The 25,964-nt window shown below is 38.4% G+C and overlaps 1 protein-coding gene across 3 annotated transcripts; it reads left to right on the top strand.

The window, feature by feature from the left end:
* The first annotated feature begins 573 nt into the window (after positions 1 to 573).
* HSPH1 (heat shock protein family H (Hsp110) member 1) lies at positions 574 to 24,795 on the top strand. Of its 3 annotated transcripts, XM_036456316.2 has the most exons (18): positions 580 to 975; positions 3,276 to 3,333; positions 5,125 to 5,265; positions 5,980 to 6,102; positions 7,636 to 7,735; positions 9,959 to 10,092; positions 10,564 to 10,808; positions 11,382 to 11,610; positions 13,026 to 13,132; positions 13,363 to 13,496; positions 15,254 to 15,462; positions 16,971 to 17,102; positions 19,534 to 19,671; positions 20,594 to 20,719; positions 21,838 to 21,945; positions 22,046 to 22,165; positions 22,840 to 23,001; positions 23,907 to 24,795. In XM_036456316.2, the coding sequence occupies exons 1-18, from the start codon at positions 869 to 871 to the stop codon at positions 24,114 to 24,116; spliced, it is 2,583 nt and encodes an 860-aa protein (XP_036312209.1). In that variant the 5' UTR covers positions 580 to 868; the 3' UTR covers positions 24,117 to 24,795. The 3 variants fall into 3 exon arrangements, with proteins under 3 accessions (XP_045444442.1, XP_036312211.1, XP_036312209.1); XM_045588486.1 differs by lacking the exon at positions 23,907 to 24,795 and having other exon boundaries at positions 574 to 975; positions 22,046 to 22,250; positions 22,728 to 22,874; XM_036456318.2 differs by lacking the exon at positions 16,971 to 17,102 and having other exon boundaries at positions 579 to 975.
* Positions 24,796 to 25,964: the final 1,169 nt, after the last annotated feature.

Below are 25,964 nucleotides of genomic sequence, written 5' to 3'. Positions count from 1 at the left end.
GCACACAACACTGCACTGCCAAGGTTTCAGAACGTGCGCAAAAGCGTAGTAGAAAAGTCGGTTCTCGCGAGAGTTCTACAAAACAAAGACAGGTCCCAGCACGCACCGCGGCTGAGACTACAGGTCCCAGCATGCAAGGTGCACACGGACAGCCAGCCAGACTACATTTCCCAATACGCTCTCCTGACAACGGGTCGCCCCCTCAGTGTGGGGGTTTTCTCAGTCCTCTCACTTCCCCCGTCTCTCGTTAGGGTCTAGGGGTCGGACAGTGTTGCCCACGAGTAAACCATGAAGAGGACGACTTTTCGAGTCCTTGATCGTTGTCCGCTGGCTTAACAGCGAAGAGCCGGGGCCGGGAGGGAGGAGGAGGCGTGAGCGGGCGGCCAGGCCGGCTGAGCCAATAGCTCTGGAGCGGCTCTCCCGCGCCATGGCAACGGCGGTCATCCCTGCGGGGACCAGGGCCCCATTGGGTGGAATCTTTCGAGAAGGCTCGAGAAGAAGGAAGCGGAAGTGGCACGTGGAGGGGCCGGTGGAGGCGCCGGTGAGTAAATGCCGCAGATTCTGGAAACTTCTGATCAGTGCGATACATAAAGCTGAGGAGCTGAGGCCTCCCCTTTTGGGTCGGTTCTGGGGCGCGCAGCGCGGAGCCAGCAGCTGCGGATCCAGCGGGAGCGGGAGCCGGAGCGGCCGCGGAGACTCGGCGCCCCTGCCTCCGGTGAGCCCTCTGCCAGCCGCCGCGGTGCCGGGGAAGCCGGGCGCCCAGTGACCGAGAAGCAGTCGGACCCGCGGGAGCCGCGCGCCGCGGCCGGAGGAGCTGCCCGGGACCCGGACCCAGACTCGGGGCGGAGGAGGCGCACCGCCAGCAGTCATGTCGGTGGTGGGGCTGGATGTGGGCTCGCAGAGCTGCTACATCGCGGTGGCCCGGGCCGGGGGCATCGAGACCATCGCCAACGAATTCAGCGACCGGTGCACCCCGTAAGTGGACCCTGCGGGGCGCTGGGCGAGGGCTGGACCCGGAGCGGCCGGGGCGCGAGGGGCCTGGGGGCAGCTGGCCCGGAGCGCGGGCGATGGAGCGCGGCGGGGTCGCTGTTCCACGGGCGGGGGCCTCGGGGCGCGGCCGACTGGACCTGCCCACGGCCGGGCTGTGGTGTCGGAGCCGGTGAGGGCGGCCACGGGGCCGCGGTTTGAATCGCCCCGGGGCGCCGGTGAGGGCGGCCACGGGGCCGCGGTTTGAATCGCCCCCGCCGCCCCCGCCGCGGCGCCTTCTTCCCGCCGCGAGTCTCCGGATGAGCTGGAAGCTTCCAGAGCCTGTCCGCCGCCCCTTCAGCAGGTCCATCCACCCTTTCCCGCCCGCTCTCCTGGTTCTTCTGGCGCTGTCCTCTGCCTGGCTTCCCTGTGGAGGATGGAAACGTCCTTTTTGCCCGTTTTATGAAAAAGGGATCCTAAGTCTTATTCTAATTTAGTTATTAAATTTTCCCAGTTTAAAGAAGAGAAAGTAAAAATAGCCTGCTTTTGTACTAGAGGGCTAGAACTTAATAAGATGGGAGTCGTTACTGAATTAAATGTTCTATTCACCAGCGGCGTGGAGTGGGCAAGGGGTGACATTTTAAAAAGCAACCTTTTCCCCGGGCTTATTTTCTGAAGACAACATGCTTACATGTGTTAATGGAAACAGCTGCTTATATTTCAGAGAAAGTAACGTAGGTGATTCTTTTTAATGCCTTCATTTATTTTCAAATGCCTTAAACTCAAGATAAAAGTCGTAGAATGAAACATTGAACAGAAAGGTAAAATGGGCTTGTATCACTAAGTGGAGATGAACATTTATGAAAGTTAATGGAAAATCAAAATAAGCAAACACTTGACAACACTTGCAGCGCTGGGAAGACTTTATTCCCTCAGCGTATGCTGGGCCCCCCTGTGGAAAGCCTGTTTGTAGCGAGGCGAAGGGCCCAGTCTTTGGAGGACAGTGAGGAGGAAGACAGCCTCTCAGGCTCCGGGGCCTGGGTGCAGTTGACATCTTTGTTCTCTTTGATCCCTATAAAAACTGAAGGTAGGATAAGAATTGTTTATGTGCCTTTAGTGACCACTGTGAAACTAAAGACAACAGGTATGGCTCTCAAAACTAAACTGTGGGCAGTATTGGAATTCCCTTTAATGTTTTTGATACAATAGATGTTTGATTCAACTGCATTGGCAACTGGTAATTTTCTTTTTAATATAATTAATTTGATTTTTCTTAGAAAATGAGTAAATGCATTCTGCGAGTGTATAGTTACTTTGAATTCAGAATGTTTGGGAAGTTATCTTAAAAGCTCCATTTTTTTGAACACTTCCCTAGTTTTGGGGATATTACATGACACCTGCTCAGAAAATCTAGGTCTATGATGTCTGTGTTAGAGCAAAGTTAAACTTGATTTAGCCTGGTGCTCAATACCCTCAGTATGTTCCCATTTTGTTCATCTTTACCATTACAACTACCTGCTCTGGAACCTGAAACCTAATTCGCCTACAGTACCTTCTTGTGACTCTTAGTGTGTGTGTGTGTGTGTGTGTCTCCCCGCTCTGTGCCACTCTATTTCCCGCGCTGGAAGGCGCTCTCATAATTATGGGTCACTTTTCATCTCTTCAAGGTAACAATGTAACTGGTTCTTCACATTTATACTCAGTTTTGCTGTGGTACTTCTCTGCATTATTTTTACTTGGCTTCGAAGTGGAATCTTCCATGAATGACCCTCTTTTGTGCTTATATACCCCAGAAGAATAACTTAGGCCCACTTATGTGGGTTTATAGAAAAACTTGTGATTCTAAAAGAGGCAGATGTATTATCAGGACAGCAGTAAAAGTAACAATGCTATTTAGACTTGTACACTTGGTGACTGAGAAGTAGTTAACACCATACTTTTTGTTAAGCTTATATCTAGGGCCAAGTTAATACCCTTTATTCGAAGCATTGCTTTCTAGCAATGGGGCTTGGAGAATTGAAATGTTAAGTAAAAATACACATGGAAACTGTCCCCTGAGCTATGGGCAGACTATTTTTTGGGGGGTAGAGGAAGGGAGTAGGACTACCACCTAGACTGGATTTTCAGTAGCAGTTAAATGAACAGACCTGTACCCCCTCTGAGTATTTGAGCAAAGTTTAGACTTCAGAGTTGTGCTACATTTGTTCCCCTCCATGGGTAGGAACTTTATGTTAAATTTTATCTCTTGTCAGCTAAAAATGTCCACATTTTTAAAACACGTTTTAAAAATGTTTTTATATTTTTTATAGATCAGTCATATCATTTGGGTCAAAAAACAGAACAATTGGAGTTGCAGCCAAAAATCAGGTATGTTCTTTAAGAGAATTCTGGTCAATTTTTAAGGGGGAGGTTTTAAAGGTGAAATCTCAAGGACATGCAGGAATGTGAAATACCTAAGCCTATCTGTTGTTGAGTTTTCAAAATGTAATGTATCTTTATCAGCCCTTACTTAGAATGGTTATTTTTTTCTTCTGTTCCCTTCTTGTCTTATTGAATGAAAGAATAGGATCTGCTTTTACTGTCTAATCTGCCAACCTTAATTTTTAGTAACTTCACTACCTTCTAACTTATGTAATTTGTCAAGTTTCGCATAATACTCATTTAAGAATTAAAAGTTTTTTCTAGAATTTCTGTGTTTAAAAGTGTTTTCAGGTTACTTAATATTTAAAGTATGACTGGGAGAACTTTTTGTCTCTAAACCATGCTCTTATATTGCAGCTATTAGCTACACATGGCTGCTGAGCACTTGAAATGTGCCTAGTCTTCTGAATTGAAACACACATGAGATTTTGAACACTTAAACTGAAGTATCTCACCTATATTTTATAAAGTATCTCACCAATATTTACATTACATGTAGAAATGATAGTATTTTAGATTTAGGCTAAATAGCTATTGAAATTAATTTCACCTGTTAGTACTTAATGTGTCCAGGAAATGTACATCTGTCCTTCCCTTTTAGGCCTCATCTTATAACTCGTGGAGTTGTGGGCGGAAAATATAGGAGGAAAAAAAAAATGAACCGCCCTTTGAGAGGCTTTAAGAGAGATACTGAAACATTCTTTTTAAAAAAGGAAAGAGTATTGCTAAAAAAAGAAATAAAATTCAAAACCCTAGAATACTATACTATGGTTATTTGGAAGAGATAACAAGAGAAAAGAGAAATAGGTATGCATACTTAAAAGGAGAGAGACTTCTATTGCATTTTTGTGGTTATGTGAGGAGAATCAGTTGAGGCTCAGATCTGGCCTGTAGATTATTAGACATTCTTTATCTCAGTTATAGAATCACAGGAGTTTTAGATTATAAATTTGCTTTTACTTCTATTGTTTGAAAATAAATGCTACCAAACTGTATTTCTTCCTTTAAAAAAAGGAAGTCAGAGAAAAAAGTAATTGGTGAACTGTTTTGGTATTTTTGACCTGATAACTTATTTCTTAACCTTTTTAATTACTTCTATATTTTAAATAAGATTCTTTCTGCTGGTGTGTTTGCGTGAAACAATGTTGTGAAGTGGGACTTCTTAATCCAGAGCCTAATCATAAAAAATATGTACATGCATTTGAAAGTATTAGGTCATTCAGAAAGTTTTGAATTTTCCTTGCCTCTTCTGGTTTTTGGTATTGATAATTAGCATTGCATGCTAATGGTTGGAAAAGTAGCAATCCAGGTATTTTGTGGCACATATGTTTATTCTGGCCACTTAACAATTTATTAGACTATAACAATGAACCCTTTATTTAAAAAATGTAATTTGACTATAGTACATCTAGATCTTATTTATCCATTCAATGGGTAGAAAACAAGTTTAGAGAAGAGCAAGAATGAAATGAAGTACAAGAATATCTTGCATATTTTGAAATCTGTTTTAGTCTGTGGTGACAATACTGCCTCTTGTTGCATCTCACTGCCTACCTATAGGAAAAGGAGAAAGAATAAAGTCCATTCATTGATGGGGAAATTCAGGGCTCTGGGAAAGTTACTTATAACCACATGGTTTGAGTTCTACAAGAGACTTTTTGTAAAATGGTTTTAAGTACTAATATTAATAGATGTTGAAATTAGAAAATAATTTAAAATCTCTGATTTCTTGTGCAGCAAATCACTCATGCAAACAATACAGTGTCTAACTTTAAGAGATTTCATGGCCGAACATTTAATGACCCCTTCATTCAAAAAGAGAAGGAAAACTTAAGTTATGATTTGGTTCAGATGAAAAATGGTAGCGTTGGAATAAAGGTAATATAATTGAGCAACTAACTTTTTATCTTAATAGGAAACTAACTTATCTATAGAGAACGGTACTTAATTCTTAATGAAAACTTAGCTCTCATTCCTTAATTGTACAATATAGTCTTTTTATTCCTTTGTTTTCTACTTCTTTTAAACTTTAGGTATATATTTAAATTGTCTTTGAAAATTATTCAAACATTTTATACAGCTGTAACTTAATTTGTGTTTCTTATAATTTCCTGACAATTGTAAAATTTAGTGGTGCTTAAAAATCCTAAGTTGTGTTTTCATGTCAAATAAAAGTCTGTCCAGTGCAGCCCAGTTGCATTGTTTGGAGCTCAGCCTTGTAACATTACCAGAAATCTTTTTTTAAACTTGCAGAAGCATTCCCATCTGATGATCTACACAAAATAATATTTAACCCAGTGGTTCAGATCTTTAGTTAGAGTAGAAATTTGCTACCTTCCATAATGTTTTGACTAGTACTTTGGGTAGGGAAAATCTGCTCTAGTTTTTATTTTCCTCTTCATCAGTAGGGAAAAAAACGTTCTTTCTTCCTTTTTTTCTTTGCTTCTCTTTCCCTTCCCCCTTTCCTTTTCTTTTCCCCTAAACAACTATAACTATAGAGATTTTCTGGAAGAGATAATGTAATAATATTTGGGAGTTAATATTAGCAGGTAATTTTAATTTCCACTAGTTAAAACATTTTCTTCAATATAGGTAATGTACATGGATGAAGAACATCTGTTTAGTGTGGAACAGATAACAGCCATGCTGTTGACTAAGTTAAAGGAAACTGCTGAAAACAACCTCAAGAAACCAGTAACAGATTGTGTTATTTCAGTAAGTAAAATTCTGCAAGGCAATGTGTCTTATTTTAACCTGCTTTATGTTACTCACAAGTATAATACAATTTGTGAAAGCAGTTCTATTACTAAGAATCAAAATTCTATGGGCCTTGTTAGCATAGTCTGGATTATTTCAGAGGAGGTTTGAATTGTATTTTTAGCCAGAAAGGGCAAAGATTCTTGAGATACAAATAAAAATCTCCCATGAGGCTTTTTGAAAATACAGACTGATAAGTAGAATGGGGGATATTCACTGTTAGACAAGTTGTATACATACATGAGAGTTTTTCTAAATTCAATCCTCAAATTGAAAACCAGTGAATTAGAAGTTTTAAAATGTAACCTACCAGTAGTGACAAAACCTAGATTTTCAGCACTAGCCAACATATTACCTTCAATGGACAATTGATAAGTTATCAAGGAGTATTTGAAATGGACAAAGGTTACCTACCTTTTATTTGGACACCAAAAGAGTAGTTTTAAATTCTGTTCTCCCAGATGTCTAGGGTAACTTTATGAACTCTTCCCCAGGACTTACCTACACCATGATCTTTGTGTGATTGCATAATTTGGGTGACTTTCCCAGACTAGTCAGAACCTTTATGCAGTATATTCTAGGATATGAAAGAACAGAGAGAGAGAGAGAGCGCTAAAATTTCTTCTCTTGCTCTTATAAGATAGAATATGATCTACCACAGGGTTGTCTGCCTGTTGCTTGGAGAAATTACATTAATTTCTTGTAAAATTAAAGAATCTATATATATATATATATATATATATATATATATATATATATATATATATATATATATATATATATATATATAAAAGGCTAATATGCAGTGTCCCTGCGGGAGAGAGACTGGGAGTTCTATCTTATGCTATGATGTGTGCTGACCACCAGGGGGTGGCGTGAAATGAAGGGAACCCCTGGCAGGCAGCCAGAAGGCCCTGATTGGCCTTGTTCATAGGCCAGTCATAGAGACCCTACCCATGCATGAATTTCATGCACTGGGCCTCTAGTTAAATTATAAGTCAGTGGTTCTTCCTTTTTTATTTTTCTTTAACTTGATGAAAAAAACTGATGAAAGCGGTGTTCTGATTTGAAAGGTGAGCAGAGACCCACATTAGCTCTTGTCTTTGTCTCTTTCTGAAGCATCTACAAATACTTTGGGGGGGAAAATGTGAAAGCCACGAAGTCTTATGTACTTTCTAGTTAAGTGCTTCTATGTTATATGATCTTGAGTATCCTAGTTAAATACTGTCCTAGAAAAGTGATAAAAATAACCTAGTTAGAAGCGCCTCACTCAACACCATAAAAAACTCCATCCTTTGATAAGTTTAGGACAATCTTTTCAAAAGTAAGTTACTGTTCTGAATGTTAAGAAACTAAGCCTAAAGGTCTATTTCTGGTTTATGACCTAGCTAAGGCACCTATGAATTTAGTACAAGTTGTTATAAGGAATTTGTATTGATATATATTCTTGTGTTCTAAATATTTTAAAATTCTTTTCTTCCTTTTCTTTAGGTCCCCTCTTTCTTCACAGATGCTGAGAGGCGATCTGTATTAGATGCTGCACAAATTGTTGGTCTAAACTGCTTAAGACTCATGAATGATATGACAGCTGGTAAGCAAAATCTTTTTGAGTGGAGTGACTATACTACCATAACTAGAATTAAGACACATCAGAAACAATTACTAAACAATTTTTCACATCGATATAGAAATACAGTTTATTAAAGTTTTAGGTTTGAAAGCACAACTTCAGCTTTCCAGATGCTTACATTTAATGAGAAATTGGTACTTTCTCAGATTTATTTATCTGTTTTCATTAGAAAATTCTTTTAAATACACACACACACACACACACACACACAGGATGGGGCAAAAGTAGGTTTACAGTTGTGAGTACACAAAACTGTATTCTTGTATTATTTATTGTATTAGTTTCCATATAAACAAGTGTAACCTGTATATATTTATTTTTTGAATTAGTTGTGTTGGATTTAGTTTTTAAATTTTCTTAGATTGTTTTTATAGTTAAGAAACAATTTTTCTCTAAATCTTACGATTCTGGGTCTTAACAACTACCTTGACTACAATTACTGGTAAAGTTTTCCTCCTATATTTCCTGAATATATATGGTTAGGCATTGATCCTCTCTCTCAAATTCTAAGCTGTACCGTTTGCTAGGCATCGGGTTGAGGTGTGGATATAATGTTGAGCAAAGTGGTCACTCTTGCCTCCTACAGCAGTAGTTCTCAATCTTTCTAATGCCACAACCCTTTAATACAGTTTCTCATGTTGTGGTGACTCCCAATCATAAAATTATTTTCGTTGTTATTTTATAACTCTAATTTTGCTACTGTTGATGAATTGTAATGTAAACATCTATATTTTCTGATGGTCTTAGGCTTTACAGCAGCCTGCCTTCCTGATTGCTCCTAACCGCTTCTGCCTGCCAACCTTATCACCTCCTACCACTCCCCTGCCAGCCTGATTGATGCCTAACTGCTCCCCTGCCAGCCTGTTTGCCCCTAACTGCCCTCCCATGCAGGCCTGGTCACCCCAACTGCCCATCCCTGAAGGCCTGGTCACCCCTAACTGCCTTCCCCTGTAGGCCTTGTACCCCCCCAACTGCTCTGTCCTGCAAGCCTGGGTCCCCCCACCAACCGTTGTTCCCTGCAGGCCCAGTTGCATCCAACTTCCCTCTGCTGGCCTGGTCATCTCTAACTGCCCTCCCCTGTAGGCCTGATCCCCCACATCTGCCCTCCCTTGCAGACCTGGTCCCACCCAACTGCCCTCCCCTGCTGGCCTGATCACCCACAACTGCCCTCCCCTGCCAGCCATCTTGTGGCAGCCATCTTGTGTCCACATGGGGACAGCCATCTTGTGTGTTGGAGTGATGGGCAATTTGCATATTACTCTTTTATTAGATAGGATAGAGGCCTGCTACATGGGTGGGGGCCAGCTGGTTTGCCCTGAAGGGTGTCCCAGATCAGAGTGGAGGTTCCCTTGGAGCATGGGGTGGCCTGGGCAAGGAACCTGAGTAGTCTGAAGGCCAGTCACACTCCCTGGCGACCCAAGTGAAGGCCCTGGAATCTGGGATTTATTTATCTCCTATAATTGAAACTTTGTGGTCTTGTGCAGAGAGCCATGCTTCCTGCTTGCTCAGTGGCCACAGCCATTTTTGTTGGGATTTATTTATCTTCTATTATTGAATCTTTGTAGCCTTGAACAGAGACCAAGGCAAGCCAGGGCTGCGGAAGTTTGGCTTCCTCCATCGCCAAGGGAAACTCAAGTCTTCTGCTTTCTCCAGCTCTGTGGCTGCCACCATTTTTGTTGGGATTTCTTTATCTTCTATAATTGAAACTTTGTAGCCTTGAGTGGAGGCCTGGGCTGGCCAGGGTGTGTGGAAAGCTTGGCTTCCTCCATTGCCGGGGAAACCCAAGCCTCCTGCTTGCTCCGTGGCCTCAACCATCTTGGTGGGGTTAATTTGCATATTCACTCCTGATTGGCTTGTGGGTGTAGTGGAGTGATGGTTAATTTGCATATTGATCTTTTAGTAGATAGTATATAGTGCTAAGTTAACTTGTCCATGTGTAATACATACAAAGTTCTTGCTGGTGCCAATCACACTATTGTGTTTTAATTTGTCATTGTTGATTGTGTATTTTGTTGACACTTCTATTATAGAGAAACGGCGAATAGTGAAATTAAAATATTTCTTCTAATTAATTTCCTTTCAGTGTGCACAAATTCGTGCACCAGGACACTAGTTATATCATAACAGTGAAATTCTTGCGAAACCTTGAATGAAAGAATTGAAACTCAGTTAATTTTTTTGTAGTTGCTTTGAACTATGGAATTTATAAGCCCGATCTCCCAGGCCCGGATGAGAAACCTCGGATAGTGGTTTTTGTTGATATGGGACACTCAGCTCTACAGGTGTCTGCCTGTGCCTTTAACAAGGGGAAATTGAAGGTAAAGTAAAAAATGGTAATTAAGTGACCAAAACCTATTAAGTGTTATATTTGTCTTTACCTTAAGCTACTGAGCTTCTTGACTATGGTCTTGGTAATGAAGAGTGTTGGGTAATGTTATGAATAAAGATTTGTTCGCAAAGATGATGGCTCAGCGGTTGCCAGCAGGTGGTCCAGGGACCACTGGTGGTCGTGAGTTCCAAAAGGTTGGAGACCGCTGCTCTAATGTTCTTGTTTAGGGAAGAAAAGCTTTTTTAGGCCACCTGTGTAATCATAAAAGGTCAAAACTATTTTCGAGATTAAGTATTTCATTTGAATTTTAGTTATATTTCTCCTAACGACTTAGATTTCATGTTATTATTTAGGGAGAAGTATTGAGCTTATTAGTCTTAAATTGTTTGAGTAGGAATGTTTAACACTGTAGGAAAACATATGGTTGAAAATAACCAGGTTGTTGTTTTAACTAAATTAGGTACTGGGAACAGCGTTTGATCCTTTCTTGGGAGGAAAAAACTTCGATGAAAAGTTAGTAGAACATTTTTGTGCAGAATTTAAAACTAAGTACAAGTTGGATGCAAAATCCAAAATTCGAGCCCTTCTTCGTCTGTATCAAGAGTGTGAGAAATTGAAAAAGCTAATGAGCTCCAACAGTATGGACCTGCCACTGAGCATTGAGTGTTTCATGAATGACCAGGACGTGATGGGAAAGATGAACAGGTGCGTTCTGAAATCTGCAAGAGTAAATAGGAAGAGCTCAGTCTGGCTCAGAGCCCAGTGGTTGGTTCTGACTGTAGTGCTGTGTGTCTTGGCCCACAGTTGTGCACTGCCTGCTGGACAGACTGAACCAACTTCCTCAGAGCTAGGGCACTTCTGCAAAGATGTAATGAAAGTCTTTTTGGTATTTTTCACTTCTTAGTACTTCTAAGCCAGTAATTGAATAGTGGTTTCACCAAATATCTCACAGGAATATTTTCAAATCAATGGAAATAAATATTTAGAGTAATGAGAATTGGATCACAGAAATCATTTAGAAGTGAAATGTCAGTCTTTATGTAAAAGTGATTTTTCCAATAATACTCGGTAGAACTAATTTTTCTCCTCTACCCTCACCCCCTTTCTGCACCTGTTTCATATGTTTATATATTTTTTTAAAGTTGTAAATTAAGAGTTAAACTTGGGTGATTTTTAAAAAAAGTAAATTCACCAGGTTGATAGAATTTGTTTAAAACAAGATATTGGCCTTTAGGTAATTTTTCTAAGACTTACAAAATGTTCCTTTTACTCACTAAGGGCACAATTTGAAGAACTCTGTGCTGAACTCCTGCAAAAGATAGAAGTTCCCCTTTATTCATTGATGGAACAGACACGGCTCAAAGTAGAAGATGTGAGTGCTGTTGAGATAATTGGGGGCACTACACGAATTCCAGCTGTGAAAGAAAAAATTGCCAGATTCTTTGGAAAAGATGTTAGCACAACACTCAATGCAGATGAAGCAGTTGCCAGAGGCTGTGCATTGCAGGTACGCTTCCTGAGCCCTTCTCTTGCTCTCATGCCAGAACCTCTTCCACCTCATTGTATCATGGTGTGCCTAATTAGATATCAAAGGGGAGTTACTTTTATTTATTTATTTTTATTTATTTATTTTTTAATATATTTTATTGATTTGTACAGAGAGGAAGGGAGAGAGATAGTTAGAAACATCAATGAGAGAGAGTCATCGATCAGCTGCCTCTTGCACACCCCCTACTGGGGATATGCCCGCAACCAAGGTACATGCCCTTGACCAGAATCGAACCCAGGACCCTTCAGTCCCCAAGCCGACGAGCCAAACCGGTCCCGGCAAAGGGGAGTTACTTTTAAATAAGTCCGTAAGACTATAGGAAGAAGATGATCTTCAAATGTAGAAGATCCAGGAAATTTAAAGGACTACAGAACTAGTGTTTCTCAAACTGGGGATGAGAAACTATTGGCATGATTCTAGGGTATCACAGAAAATGGCTGTTATGCAAAAATTAGCTGCAGGGTATGGGTTGTCACAGTTGTTATAAAGCATATAGGAGTGAATTTGAATGGCAATCTGGTGTAATGCAGAATTGATGTGGGGGGAAGTTTGCAGGGTTAGGGTATTCGTTAACTGGTTTTAGGTAAAAGCTGCTCCCCCTTCAAATTGCTTTGAACCTGCTTATCAAGTAAGAAGGCAGCTCAGAGGCCTGATGTTTGACAAAGCAAAAGCACCAAATCTAGAAGTTAGTGATTTTAAAAAATTAATACTAGTTTATATTTAGGGCATAATAGTCACATAGTTTTAACTGAAGTTTCAAGTTAATATGCTTGAGTTTTGATCTGGTTAGCATAGGTTTTTTTTTTTATTTGCTTATTATTTTCTTAATATATTTTTATTGATTTCAGAGAGGAAGGGAGAGGGGAGAGAGAGAGAAACATCAATGATGACAGAGAATCATTGATTGGCTGCCTCTTGCCAGCCCCACAGTGGGGATCAAGCCCTTGACTAGAATTAAACCCAGGACCCTTCAGTCCGCAGGCTGACACTCTATCCACTTAACTAAACCATCTAGGGCAGCATAGGTTTTTGTTTTGTATAAAGCAAGAGATTCTATGGAGAAAGCTATTTAGAAGGACTACCCTTTAAAACTTAAAAAAGGAAAGAATTTATAGCTATTTATTACTGGTTATCTGTTGTATCATCAGGAACCATTATGGGATTTTTATTTTAGTTTTTTCCTAAGGGGTATGCCTCCTTAGCTAACATTCCCAGAAACCTGTGGGAAGTTTTTATAGTTGACATATACTGTCAGCAATTTTGAATTTGAATTTAAGCTTATTCATCCAGTTTGAATTGAGTTTTGTTAAAAGATGAGTGGAATTATTCATGTACTCAAGGGAATTCTTCCTTTCTATCTTTCTTTTTTGAAGTGTGCAATCTTGTCTCCAGCATTTAAAGTTAGAGAGTTTTCCATCACAGATGCAGTTCCTTTTCCCATATCTCTGGTCTGGAACAACGATTCAGAAGACACTGAAGGGTATGTATCAGAAAATAACTTTTAGGTAATGTGATTTAATATAAAAGAATGACTTTTATACTACTGTGTATAATTAACTGGGATTTTTCAACAACAAAACCTATCAGTATTTCTGTCATTTTGGTGTTATAAGTGGTAGACTTGATACAGACTTTGGAATGTTCCTGTTGTGTTTATGTAGCACAGTAAGCTTAAGTACTTGACATGCTAACTGCCTTTTCTTTCTCTAGAGTTCACGAAGTGTTTGGTCAAAACCATGCTGCTCCCTTCTCCAAAGTTCTCACCTTTTGGAGAAGCGGACCTTTTGAACTGGAAGCTTTCTATTCTGATCCTCAAGGCGTTCCATACCCTGAAGCAAAAATAGGTAAAGTGATTAACTGTGTATTTACTCTTAAGGTTTAATTTCATGCACAAACTTGAAACTTTTTCATATATTCTTAGCAGTGTTGCATGGAACATAATTCTAAGTGAAGGCATTTTTGCATTCACATTTAGGATAATGGCAATGGAGAAATCTTTGTTTTATTGAGAATAAACTAGCCTACAGAGGTAAAATGACTTGCTAGTTAGTGCTGCTATTAAGGATCTATATTTAAGAACATATAGACATGTTTCCTATTCTGATATAGTCTATATTTAAGGAATTACCACCTACTTTTAACATTAACCTTTCTATAGGTGAATTCCAGTGTAAAACCTGGGTTAGCAACCATTGACCTACTTCTCAAATGTACCTACATATTTTTAAAAGTATATCTTTTTTGGTACATTTTTCTTGGAGAGGCTTGACACTGTACATCTGTTTTGACCCACAGTAACTCTAGAAGTCTTTTGGAGAGCCTCAGACATCTTCCTCAGCCCACAACTCAGGCATGTGCCCTGATTGGGAATTGAACCGTGACCTCTTGATTTTATAGGTTGACACTCTACCACTAAGCCACACCCACACTTGCCAGGCATAAATGCTGTTTTTTAATGGGTCTTATAGCAATCATTTCCTGAACTAGTGTATTAATCATTAATGAAGGTCTATTTCAACATCTCTCGCTGTAACTTTCTTGTGTTTGTGTAGATAGCACCTTCGATACAAGGCTGTTCAGTACTATATAGCGCTTTGCACATAGTATGTTCACACTACTTAAGTTTGATTTAGTAATCTCTGGAGTAACAGTACTACTATTGGTGGAGATGGTCACTGACAGTTCTTGGTTACATAGTTTTCCATGCTCACTATAAACATCAGCTTACTCCATAGAAGCATGTAAAGGCCGCTCGTCACACAGCCAGGATTCGAGCCCGGATTATCTGGGTCAGCTTCAGCTTTCAACTCCTTAGTGTTCTAGAACTACTCTGTTGTGCATAATAATATGAAGTTTTGATAAAGGTTTTAGCTCACCTTACTTATTTAAAACCTAGAAAACTGTTTTGATTATTCAATCAGAAAAAATACATTCTCTGAAAGCCCTGTAGGATGAAAATGCAGCATGGTCTGATAACAATCAGCCTTTCACTTGCCAGATTTTCACCTGTAGTTTGCGCTCACCTGCCAGGAGAAGTAGGATGAGAGGAGATAGTGACTACTGATCATTATTAGTGTTTTCCACATAATGGCTGGGTCATAAATGTTAAATAGAAACAGTCACAAATGTGTCCTTAGCTTTTGGACATTTCACAGCATATTAAGATTAAGCCCAAATATTATAATTATAATTATACTGGAGGCTTGTCTATTTTAAGAGGTTATAGTTATAATATACATTAAATGGCTTAAATCTAATACAATTGCTGAAGGAAATGGGGAGGTATTGGAATAGCAGTACTTTAAAGTTTTAAGTTCTTAGAAGCCTATGACTTTTTTTTGGTTTTTAGAGAGAGAGGAAGGGAGAGGGAAAAACATCGATGTGAGAGCAAAACATCAGTTGGCTGCCTCCTGCTGGACCCCTACCAGGGATCTAGCCTACAACCCAGGCATGTGCCCTGACCAGGAATCGAACTGGCAACTTTTTGGTGCATAGGATGGCGTCCAATCAACTGAGTCACACCAACCAGGATGAAGAAGCCTTTATCTTCTTTACAGAGATGTGGATTTAGTTTTTAAATTGTCAATTTATTTTTATTCAGGCCGCTTCATAGTTCAGAATGTTTCTGCACAGAAAGATGGAGAAAAATCAAAAGTGAAAGTGAAAGTGCGAGTCAACACACATGGCATTTTCACCATCTCTACAGCGTCTATGGTGGAGAAAGTCCCTGCTGAGAACAGTGAGCTGCCTTCTGTTGAAGCAGATGTAGAGTGTCTCAGCCAGAGACCTCCAGAAAACCCAGAGGCTGAGGTAAGTTTGGATGAACCTTTGAGTTTGAATACATAGTTGAGTTAATCCTGATCTATAAGAGAAGGGTTAAACTATTGATAGGTTTTGCTTAATTTTGGTTAGCTTTTTTGATAATGATTTTTCACAGTTGCTATATAATGTTAATATATAGCCTGGAATGTGGTGAATTGTGATTAATTTGAACCTGGCATATGACAATTAGAGTAATTTCTTTGCATTATTATTTTTTTTTAAGCATAGATCACATATTGTGAAGTCAAATGTTGGCTGGTGATAAAGGAAAAGGGAAACAAAAACTACTACAAAAAATTGGTGAAATATATACTAAATATTAAAGCTGTTTTGTTTTGTTTTTAATATCAAAATTGGTTTTGGCAATTTAGAACGAACTTGCTTTTATTTTCATGGTTTGCTGTATTGTGAGAGGAAGGAAAAAAAGTGTCTTTCTATAGCATAGAAAGTTGTTACTGGGAATGTTTGTAATTTAGACTTCCTTAAGCATGAGTGCTAACAGAGGACCTTTCAGAAACTTTAAAATAGATCAGCTATTAAGTTTACTTCTGGATAATAATCAGAAATCGCTTAAATGAGGGGCCAGGCAGTATAGTGTTTTAGTTAAGATTTGACAATAGTGGTCAGAGACCTCTTATTTCTAGAACATGTAGGAACATTAGTGTCTGAGCCTTAGTATTGTTCTCATGTAGAAAGACTTCAGTACAATGAGTAAAATGACCAGGGCCGTGTTCTTTCTCATTTGGTTACAGACACCATTGTTCTAATGCCTGTTGTGTCAGTCTGTTGGGACCTTCTGGACATATCAGGAGTGCCTGGCTTCTGAACACTTTTTTTAAAAAAATATAGACCACATATTGTGAAGTCAAATGTTGGCTGTTGATTAAGCCTTAGAATCTCAAAGCTCTGATAGAAAAGAGAATCTTGAGGATGGAGCAGAAGGATGGAAGTCACTAACATGTAGCATATAATCTTTATTCTGAGGTCATTTGGTTGTAACTAGTCAGATGACAAGCGTTGGGGACAGAGGGATCATGATGAGCCCCTGAATAACTGATGGTTGGCTCTTTCATGTAACTGTTCAGTTTATTGAAATTGAGATATGTCCACATGCATGATGGCTTCTGGTTAAATTAGGTTTTGGAAGCTTTTCTCTGGGACAGGTCTGAGGTAAACCCATTTGCTTCCGAGAGTCAATATCTGTACAAGGCGAGGTGGAAGTTTCTTAATAGAGAGTTAGTGTCATCACATCTATTAAAATGCCTACTATTTGTATTATCTAACTATATGAAGTGCTGTCATTCGGATAATTTTTATGGATTTAAAATTGCAAAGAAGTTTTAAGATATTTTGTGTTCATTTTGCTTTTATCCGGTCTCTTTCCCCACCTGTTAAGATTTCAGAAATTGAGCATACTGTTTCGGGTACCCTGTAACCTTTACATTTTCCAAGTACACCTGCTTTCTACATCCTTTGTGCCTGGGCTTTCATTTCAGAAAAATGTCCAGCAAGACAGCAGTGAAGCTGGAACACAGCCCCAGGTACAAACTGATGGTCAACAGACCTCACAGTCTCCCCCTTCACCTGAACTTACCTCAGAGGAGAACAAAACCCCAGATGCTGACAAAGTGAGTGATGCTTCTAGTTCATTCCAATGGACAATGTTGCAACGTGTGATCATTAATAATATTAAATTGCAGTTTCAGGAACAAGCACCAAATAGTCTTATTTAGTCTAAGTAGGATTTTTTCTCCTGTCAATTTTCTATGTATTTTTCAGCGAAAACCAGATGAAGGTACTCAAGCTCAGCTAAGGGAATTGAATTTCCTGCTTCAGTCCTGAAGGCTTCTCTTGTTTTATTGCCGCAACAAGAGATGAGCACATAGCATTGGTTGTCTTCTCTGTTGCCAAAAGTACTTGTGAAGAGCAGAAATAGATACATCCCGGGGCTGTGTGATTCGTTTCCACTTGAATTAGTCTTATATAAATACATGGGCTACAAGAGTCTAGTGAACTTTCTCCTCCTCTCAAGTCACGTGTCAATTTTGAATAAATTAGGATTATCTGAAAATAATCAGATTGCTTTCCAAGAAATTGTTCATTTGCTCTGTTTGCACAGCATGTGTTGGAAGCTAAATTAAATAGTTGCGTTGTGTCTCTTTAAAAATGTCATTTCCTAAACCTTTAAATTTCATGGTCAGATGGATATTAGAAAGTTTCCTTTATCTTCATATCATTCTGTGCTTTTCAGAAGTTTATTCCTTATGCAAGTTGCATGCAAATTATTAACCTTCCATTAATGGTTTTGTTTTCTCATTGTGAATGTAGAATTCTTTACTTTTGATGAATTACAGGATTGTTCATTGGTGTCAAAATATGTTTTACACTTGGTGGAAGTGTCCTGTGTCCTGATTGCTCCTATAGGGGTCCCAATGTGAAGCATAGGTCCTTGTTCTAGTTTCTGAAAGCCTTCCTTGTTTTCTTCTGCTAGAGTGTTAATGGTGTCAGTGGGGCAGCACTGCTTTGTTTGTAGTAACAGCTCCTTGATTTTAGCATCACTCCCCTCACTCACTTTGACATTAACTGATGGTGCTGATGATGTTGACACCTGTCTGAAACATGCCATTAGTAGCACATCATGCTCTAAGCTGTAGGGGGAGGCATCAGTGTCGGGCCCTTTGGAACATTCTCACTCACTTCTTCGGAGGGTTCCTCAAATGCCATGTTGTGATGATAAATTGGTTTTGTCAGTAGTTGGTTTAATGTTGTATTGCCAGATACTCTTAACCGAACTTATCAGTCAGACACAGACTATCATCCATTTGTTTCCCAAACATCTGTTGTTCTCCAGCGTTTTGCTAAGTGTAGGTATCAACTGATCCATTTGTTTGTCTGGTGGTCATGCCCCCCGAGGGTGCACATTATATTGGAGAGTTCTCCTGTGCACTAGAATAGAGGCAGACTGACTGGGTCATTGCTACTGACAGAGTTTACAGCATTTCAAAGGTGTGGGATTTCTAAGGAGCACTGAAGTAGAAGTCTGGGAAATGAGAGTTCTCATCCCATCTCTGTCTTTGTAATTTTAGGCAAATAATTGAACCTTTTTCAAGTCCCAGTTTTTTCTGTAAACTGCCTAGAATTTTAATATCGTAATAGCTCCCCAAAGTTATCTATTGGCAGAGCTTTCTGTGTACTTGACCAAACCAGCCAACCAGAGTACATGTGATATATCTCCTGGTTATCTTCCAATCTGTTTTCTACAAGTGAGAACCTGCAGAATTAGAAATACCCAGAAAAGGCTTGGAATTGGAAAATTAAAGGCCATAGGAGATGCTTACTTCTTTAGCCCTGTATTTAAATATATTGAAAAATCTACAATAAATTATTAGCAGTAGCTACATCATTTTATTTGCTATTTTAAGACATATTTCTTGACCATGGGAAGTTGCTTATGAGAAGTAATATGACTCAGAAGCAGGTAGTAGGGATAAGGATATATGTATATATATACAGACAGGTATATGTGTGTAATCTCCAAATTCAGTAGAACATTTTGAAAGGCACTCACTCATCAGTGTGGTGCTAATTGTAATCAAGCAGGTATAATATTGGGAAATAAGGACTTAGGTATGTATATATTAAAGAGATAGTGTTGACCTTAACATTGCTAGCATTGATCAGTCTGCAGTTATTATCAGATTCTAGACTATAAAGATGCAGCAATTTTTTTTTTACTCTTCAGAGTCACAAATATTGCTTAAAGGGATGAAAAGGTAAAGACCAATGGAGAAAAGCTTTAGCAGGAGAGATTTAAGTTTAATATGAAAAGAAATGTATGGGTGAATTCCCAAATGAGAATGTGCCATGCTTATATGTCATTGCAGCCCTGATTAAAAACAGGCGGGTGGAAATCAGATAAGCTTACACCACACTTCAATTTCAGAGTTACGAGGATTTTATTTTTGCGTATGTCATCAGTATGATAAGGAGTTTTATTCGTTTTGTTTTTCAAGGATTCTTTAAGAATTTCTTTTTCTTTTTTTTTCCCTCCTTCCCAAGGCAAATGAAAAGAAGGTTGACCAGCCTCCTGAAGCTAAAAAACCCAAAATCAAGGTAGTGAATGTAGAGCTACCTGTTGAGGCCAACTTAGTCTATCAGCTGGGGAGAGACCTGCTGAACATGTACATTGAAACAGAGGTAGGTACTTTCAGTAATTATCTTTTCTTTAGAATATTTTTAATTGTTTGGTCCTATTGTCCATATTTCTAATAAATGGCTGTAATCTTTTTTAGTATCCCAAGTTTTATACAGTTTTAGAGTGAAACCAAAATCAGTGGCTTTTTAGTTTATTTTCTTATTGATTGATTTTAGAGAGAGAGAGAAATAATTGATGTGTTGTTCCACTTATTTATGTATTCATTGGTTGATTCTTGTATGTGCCCTGGCCCAGGGATCGAACCAGCAACCTTCACATGTCAGGATGATTCTCCAACTAACTGAGCTACCTGATGAGGGTTTAATTAAAATTTTAAACAAATTTTATGTTTTTTCATCTTTGTAACAAAAGAAATCTATACCATTCTGCTTGGTATAAAATTGATTCCAAGTCCTTATAAAGAAATTTGATGCCAGTATTTTCTAGCACTGGGCACAGTATAATTGGTATTTCAGACCACATTGAATATTTCTGTTAAAACATGTGCTTTTCCATAGTCTAGAGTGTGAGATGATTAAGATTCATTTTTTTTCTGCACTCAGATAGGAACACTGTTTAGAAATTTAACAATAAATATAAGTAATTTATCCTTGATTTTTAAATATGGCAGAGTAGTCTGATCATTATCTATTGGTCAATATTAATTCCAAGATGAGACAACCATGTAACTCCATAAAAGAAGACAAAATAATATAAAAGCCATGAATTGTTTTTTTCATCTTAGTATTAAATCTCAAATGAGAAAGCTATGTAATTTTTTATATAATGTTAGAAAATGAAGAACTTTGTAGGGTTTGTTGTAAGTTATATGAGGTATAATTTAGAACTGTTAATACTAATTTTTTGGTACAATTTATTACAGATAATAGAAGGCTGGAATTAACCTTTTCTATTCCCTAACAGGGTAAGATGATAATGCAGGATAAATTGGAGAAGGAAAGAAACGATGCTAAAAATGCAGTGGAGGAATATGTGTATGAGTTCCGAGATAAGCTGTGTGGACCATATGAAAAATTCATCTGTGAGCAGGTATGTTTAGAGTCTGGTTTTTATTCAGCTATAACGTGCTTAATATCAAATTTAGCATTTGAATCTCTGCTAGATTATATAATAAGCTTTTTGGAAACAAAAAAATCTAGAAATAGAAATTGTATAAACAAAACCCCAGAGAGAGGCTCACTAGTGGTGTACAATATTTCTATCTAGCTAATACCAAAGATACTTTAGTTTTTACCATCTACAAGAAAAAACCAATCATATTCAGAGCCTATGACATTCACAGTTACATAGGCTAAAAAGATAAATTGAAAACCCTTGCTTTCAGAGACCTAAAAAAAAATTTTATGACTAGCTTGCTCTTATTTATCTCAAAAATCTTGTTTATTCATTCAATCCAAAGTTTATCAGCCCCCAATCTCCTTAGCCCTTGTCTAAGCTCTCAAAGTCAGTAGGCTTCTGAGTAAATCCCAGAAGCGCAATTGTTAAAGATGGGACTTGGAAAAAAGATGGCTAGATAGAGATCTAGGATGGTTGAAGGATTAATTCTGAAGTTAAAAGAGTTTAAACTTAGGAGTCTATTTTAGTCCTAAGATTTTTGTGATATTTCAGTTCTCGTCTCTGCCCTAACATTTCCTAGATTGGTTATGGTGGTGATTCTGAGGTAGAGTTAGCCCAAACCTAAGACTAGAATAGCAGTACATAGTTTATATGAGTTGGATGGGAATGAGTTTTTCATGCTTGATTTGTCTAATTTGCCTTCTAATTTGGTAGTTGTGGACGTGAATAGAAAGGTACTATCACAACCAAACTGTTTTTGAAGAGTAGGAAGATAATTGCTCTTCTATACTCAGATTTCAATGTGAAAATTGTCCATAATTAGACTTTGAAGATACAGTATTGTAAGTCAGTAAGTGTCAAAAATTCCCAGATGTCCCAGTGTAAAAGACAGAGAAGCCAAAGAATAACCGTCGATCCCTCATGGGAAATACTGCATGGGATTGATAGTAGAGTACATTGATCCTTCATACATTTTAATGAGGAGAATCCAATTGATTCATGTGCCTTCCTTGAAATAAAAGCAGGTACTTAGTGTTTAACATTTCTGACTATGACTCTTGGTCATGTTGGTTCTCATGTTTCACATATAGGACCATCAAAAATTTTTAGAACTGCTCACCAAGACCGAGGACTGGCTCTATGAGGAAGGAGAGGACCAAGCAAAACAAGCCTATGTGGACAAGTTAGAAGAATTAATGGTAGGCCCTTCTTTTCCCTCTGAAAGCAGTGGCTGTGCTTTAGACTATAGACTTTTAAAACATGATGATGACAAATACTAATTTGTTACCTTTGTTTTAGAAAATTGGCACTCCAATTAAAGTTCGATTTCAAGAAGCTGAGGAACGGCCAAAAGCATTTGAAGAACTAGGTCAGAGGCTGCAGCACTATGCCAAGATAGCAGCCGACTTCAGAAAGAATGTAAGTCTGTATGTACCAGGAAGAGGGGACTGCAGGTTTTAATCAGCTAATAGTGAAGTTGAGGAAACTTTAGGATGAACAGATGTTTTTATTAATTTATTTTTCAAATATATTTTATTGGTTTTGTACAGAGAGGAAGGGAGAGAGAGAGAGAGTTAGAAACATCGATGAGAGAGAGTCATTGATCAGCCGCCTCTTGCACACCCCCTATTGGGGATATGCCCACAACCAAGGTACATGCCCTTGACCGGAATCGAACCTGGGACCTTTCAATCCCCAAGCCCACGCTCTATCCATTGAGCCAAACCGGTCTCGGCTGAACAGATGTTTTTTTTTTTTTTTTTTTAAATATATTTTATTGATTTTTCAGAGAGGAAGAGAGAGGGATAGAGAGTTAGAAACGTTGATGAGAGAGAATCATCGACCAGCTGCCTCTTGCACACCCCCATGGGGGATGTGCCCGCAACCAAGGTACATGCCCTTGACCGGAATCAAACCTGGGACCTTTCAGTCCGCAGGCCGACGCTCTATCCACTGAGCCAAACCGGTGCCGGCTGAACAGATGTTTTTAAATGAGAAATTTGTTTTGGCATTTGAACTTCATAGAAAATTTTGTCAAGTTTATCAATGTTAAATATTTAATTCTGCTGTATGATCATGCTTTTTCCATTCAGGATGAAAAATATAACCATATTGATGAGTCAGAAATGAAGAAGGTTGAGAAGTCTGTGAATGAAGTGATGGAGTGGATGAATAACGTCATGAATGCCCAGGCTAAAAAGAGTCTCGATCAGGATCCTGTTATACGTGCTCAAGAAATTAAGGAAAAAATAAAGGTGAGTGATATTGTATATTCATTGCTGTGTTTTCTTAAGGGCTCAAGTTATAATCACTTGAACCCTGAACATGGCCATTTTTTCCAATAAGTTTCACCTCCTCCTGATTAAAACCAGATTTCTTGGTTTAATCACAAAATTTAGAAGACTTTATAAGTGTTAAGTTTTCATTTTATTAGTTTAGCTCAACAAATGTATTTGTTCAGCCATGTGTCAGTCATTGTACCAGGTGCTAAACTTCCAGTGTACAAAGGAAATCCCTGCCCTGCTAGTGTGAAGACGACTTGACAGTAAACATGTATGGCAGTATATGAGATGGTTTATAAAGTGCCAATGGTACAAATAGTTAGAAGGGTTAGGAAATTCTGGACAGTGGAGGGGACCCAAGTAAAGGTTTTAACAGGGAAGGCCTTGCCAAGTGCCTGAGGCTTGAAGGAAGTTGAGAGGGAAATAAAACAGGTAACTGCCTTCTGTCTGGAAGAATTTTCAGACACGGTAAAGATTACAGAAGCAGTTACGGAAGCGTGAGCCTTTGAAGTCAGTGGGCTACAATGAATTTCAGCTTTGGTTTTGTTGTGTTTTTTATCTTGAGGCAAAGTTACTTTACCTCAGTAAACCATTTCCCCTTTCCATCAGTGGGTATCATAATTCCTACCTTTTCATACTATTGCAAGGATTATAATGTATGAATACTTAGCAAGTCCATGAGACATCATAGGATAATATTCACTTCTCTCTTCAAGCTATAGTTTTGAGCAAGTGTAATGAATAAATGGGATTCTTTGAGGTAAGTATAATTGAAGTTGATAGAAAAGTATTGGTTTAAGTATGTAGGAAAGTAATTGAAAATGAACTAGATGGATCTAAGAGTTAGTCTGATTACTAGCTTTGTTTTCCTTTTTTAGGAGTTGAGTAATATCTGTGAACCTGTTGTAACACAACCCAAACCAAAAATTGAATCACCCAAACTGGAAAGAACTCCAAATGGCCCAAATACTGATAAAAAGGAAGACGTTTTAGATCAAGGCAAAAATAATTTTGGTGCTGAACCTCCACATCAGAATGGTGAATGTTACCCTAACGAGAAGAGTTCGATTAATATGGACTTGGACTAGATAACATTAAATTGGCTTTATCCTTTAATAAAATATTTTTGCCGTAGTATGTGACTCTATGTAACATACTGAGACTATTTATATTTTCTTTTTTAAGAATGTTTAGAACTTTTGTGTACTATATGGAAAAAGGAAAAGCTTAAGTCTGTAATCTTTACGATCCTAAAAGGGAAAATTGCCTTGGTAACTTTCAGATTCCTGTGGAATTGTGAATTCATACTAAGCTTCTGTGCAGTATTACCATTTGCATCACTGAGAAGGAAATTGACTTGTCTTTTGGAAAAGCTAAAACAAACTATACTGCTTGTTCAAGAGGGCTGTGGGTAAAAACATTAAGCATTTGTTCCTGCCAAGGTAGTTTTCTTGCATCTTGCTCTCCATTTCAGCATGTGTGTGGATGTTTATAAACAATACAATCTGATTTTACAAGGGCTTTCTAAAATTCTGTCCAATAGAAGATGACTTTTTGCTTTGATATTATTAAAATGCATTGAGTAATGCAAGCGCTAGTGAAATGTGTTAGCAGCATGCAGAACAAATCTTTCAAATGTATCACTTGTTACACAGTGCACTGTCAAGTGGAGGTGTCAAATGGAAGAAATGTAGGTTGTGTGTTGCCGGTATTGTGAAACCTTTTATGAGCTTTAAAATAAAGTTCATCTATGGTATCATTTCTAAATGGTTTTGTCACTGACTTAAAAATGGGGTTGGGGAGCGTGGTATAAACAATTATAGCAGAAATGAAGTCACTGTGGAAATCACTTTCTTTTTTGCTGCTGCTTATATATGCTACCTCTTTGCTAAGCAAAAATGACTTTCTACTGATAGAAAACTAAGCATATGTTTATCACATTTAAAACTATAAAGTTGAACATAATTTATAATCCACCACTCAAAAAAGCATTGATTTTTGTTGCCTATCTTTGAAGCCTTCTAATGATTGGGGTATTATGTTATAGTGTTGTATAATCTGCTGTCTAAAACTATCCCAGACAAATAGTGAATACAGGGGTGGGCAAAGTAGGTTTTAAGTTCTGCCTAAGGAAAAAAACGTGGAGATTATGAGTATTACAATAGCTTTATTGACACCGTGTACCTACTTTTGCCCATATAATGTCTTAAAACTTTACTGATGTGCTGAATTCCATTAATTTAAAAACTTACATAAAGTATTTTTACCAGCCCTGACCAGTTTTGCTCAGTGGATAGAGTGTCAGCCTGTGGACTCAAGGGTCCCAGGTTTAATTGTGGTCAAGGGCATATACCTTGGTTGCAGGCACATCCCCAGTAGGGGGTATGCAGGAGGCAGTTGATTGATGTTTCTCTCTCATCGATGTTTCTAACTTTTCTCTTCCTCTCCCTTCCTCTCTGTAAAAAATCAATAAAATATATTTTTTTAAAAGTATTTTTACCAATCCCAGTATTGGTAGATTTAGGTGTTTCCCAAGTTTTTGCTATTAATAATGCTGCAATAAACCTTATCTGGTTTTTATTGTGTAAGGAGGAAATTGTAGTAGTCTTGGGACTGAGATGAGGAGTAGGGGTGATAACAAGTAACTGAAGTTTAATACTTAAAACAACCCATGATCACAGGGGAAGTATCAGAATTGGGAACAAACTTGAAACATTTAAATGTTAGCTAAGCACACTTGTCATTTGTGTGTCTGATGTAGACTTCATTTTAAATTTGTTTGCCTCTGTATTTCAAGAACTGAATATTCTATGCATTCTCATTTGTAAATGTTGAATGTTGATTTTTATAATAACATATTAAGAATCTTAACCACTTGTCAATATTCAAACATTCTCCCACTTTGTAATTTCTTTTGTTTTATCACTTAGAAGCCT

The sequence above is a fragment of the Pipistrellus kuhlii genome, unplaced genomic scaffold (assembly GCF_014108245.1).
Source record: "Pipistrellus kuhlii isolate mPipKuh1 unplaced genomic scaffold, mPipKuh1.p scaffold_m20_p_3, whole genome shotgun sequence".
NCBI lineage: Eukaryota > Metazoa > Chordata > Mammalia > Chiroptera > Vespertilionidae > Pipistrellus > Pipistrellus kuhlii.
This window is presented reverse-complemented; position numbering and strand designations above follow the sequence as displayed.

Excerpts from the sequence above, each read along its gene's own strand:
- HSPH1 (XM_036456316.2), top strand. The coding sequence starts at position 869 with ATGTCGGTGGTGGGGCTGGATGTGGGCTCGCAGAGCTGCTACATCGCG. Across the intron at positions 7,736-9,958 it reads CATGAATGATATGACAGCTG|TTGCTTTGAACTATGGAATT; the intron begins GTAAGCAAAATC and ends ATTTTTTTGTAG. Across the intron at positions 11,611-13,025 it reads CCAGAGGCTGTGCATTGCAG|TGTGCAATCTTGTCTCCAGC; the intron begins GTACGCTTCCTG and ends TCTTTTTTGAAG.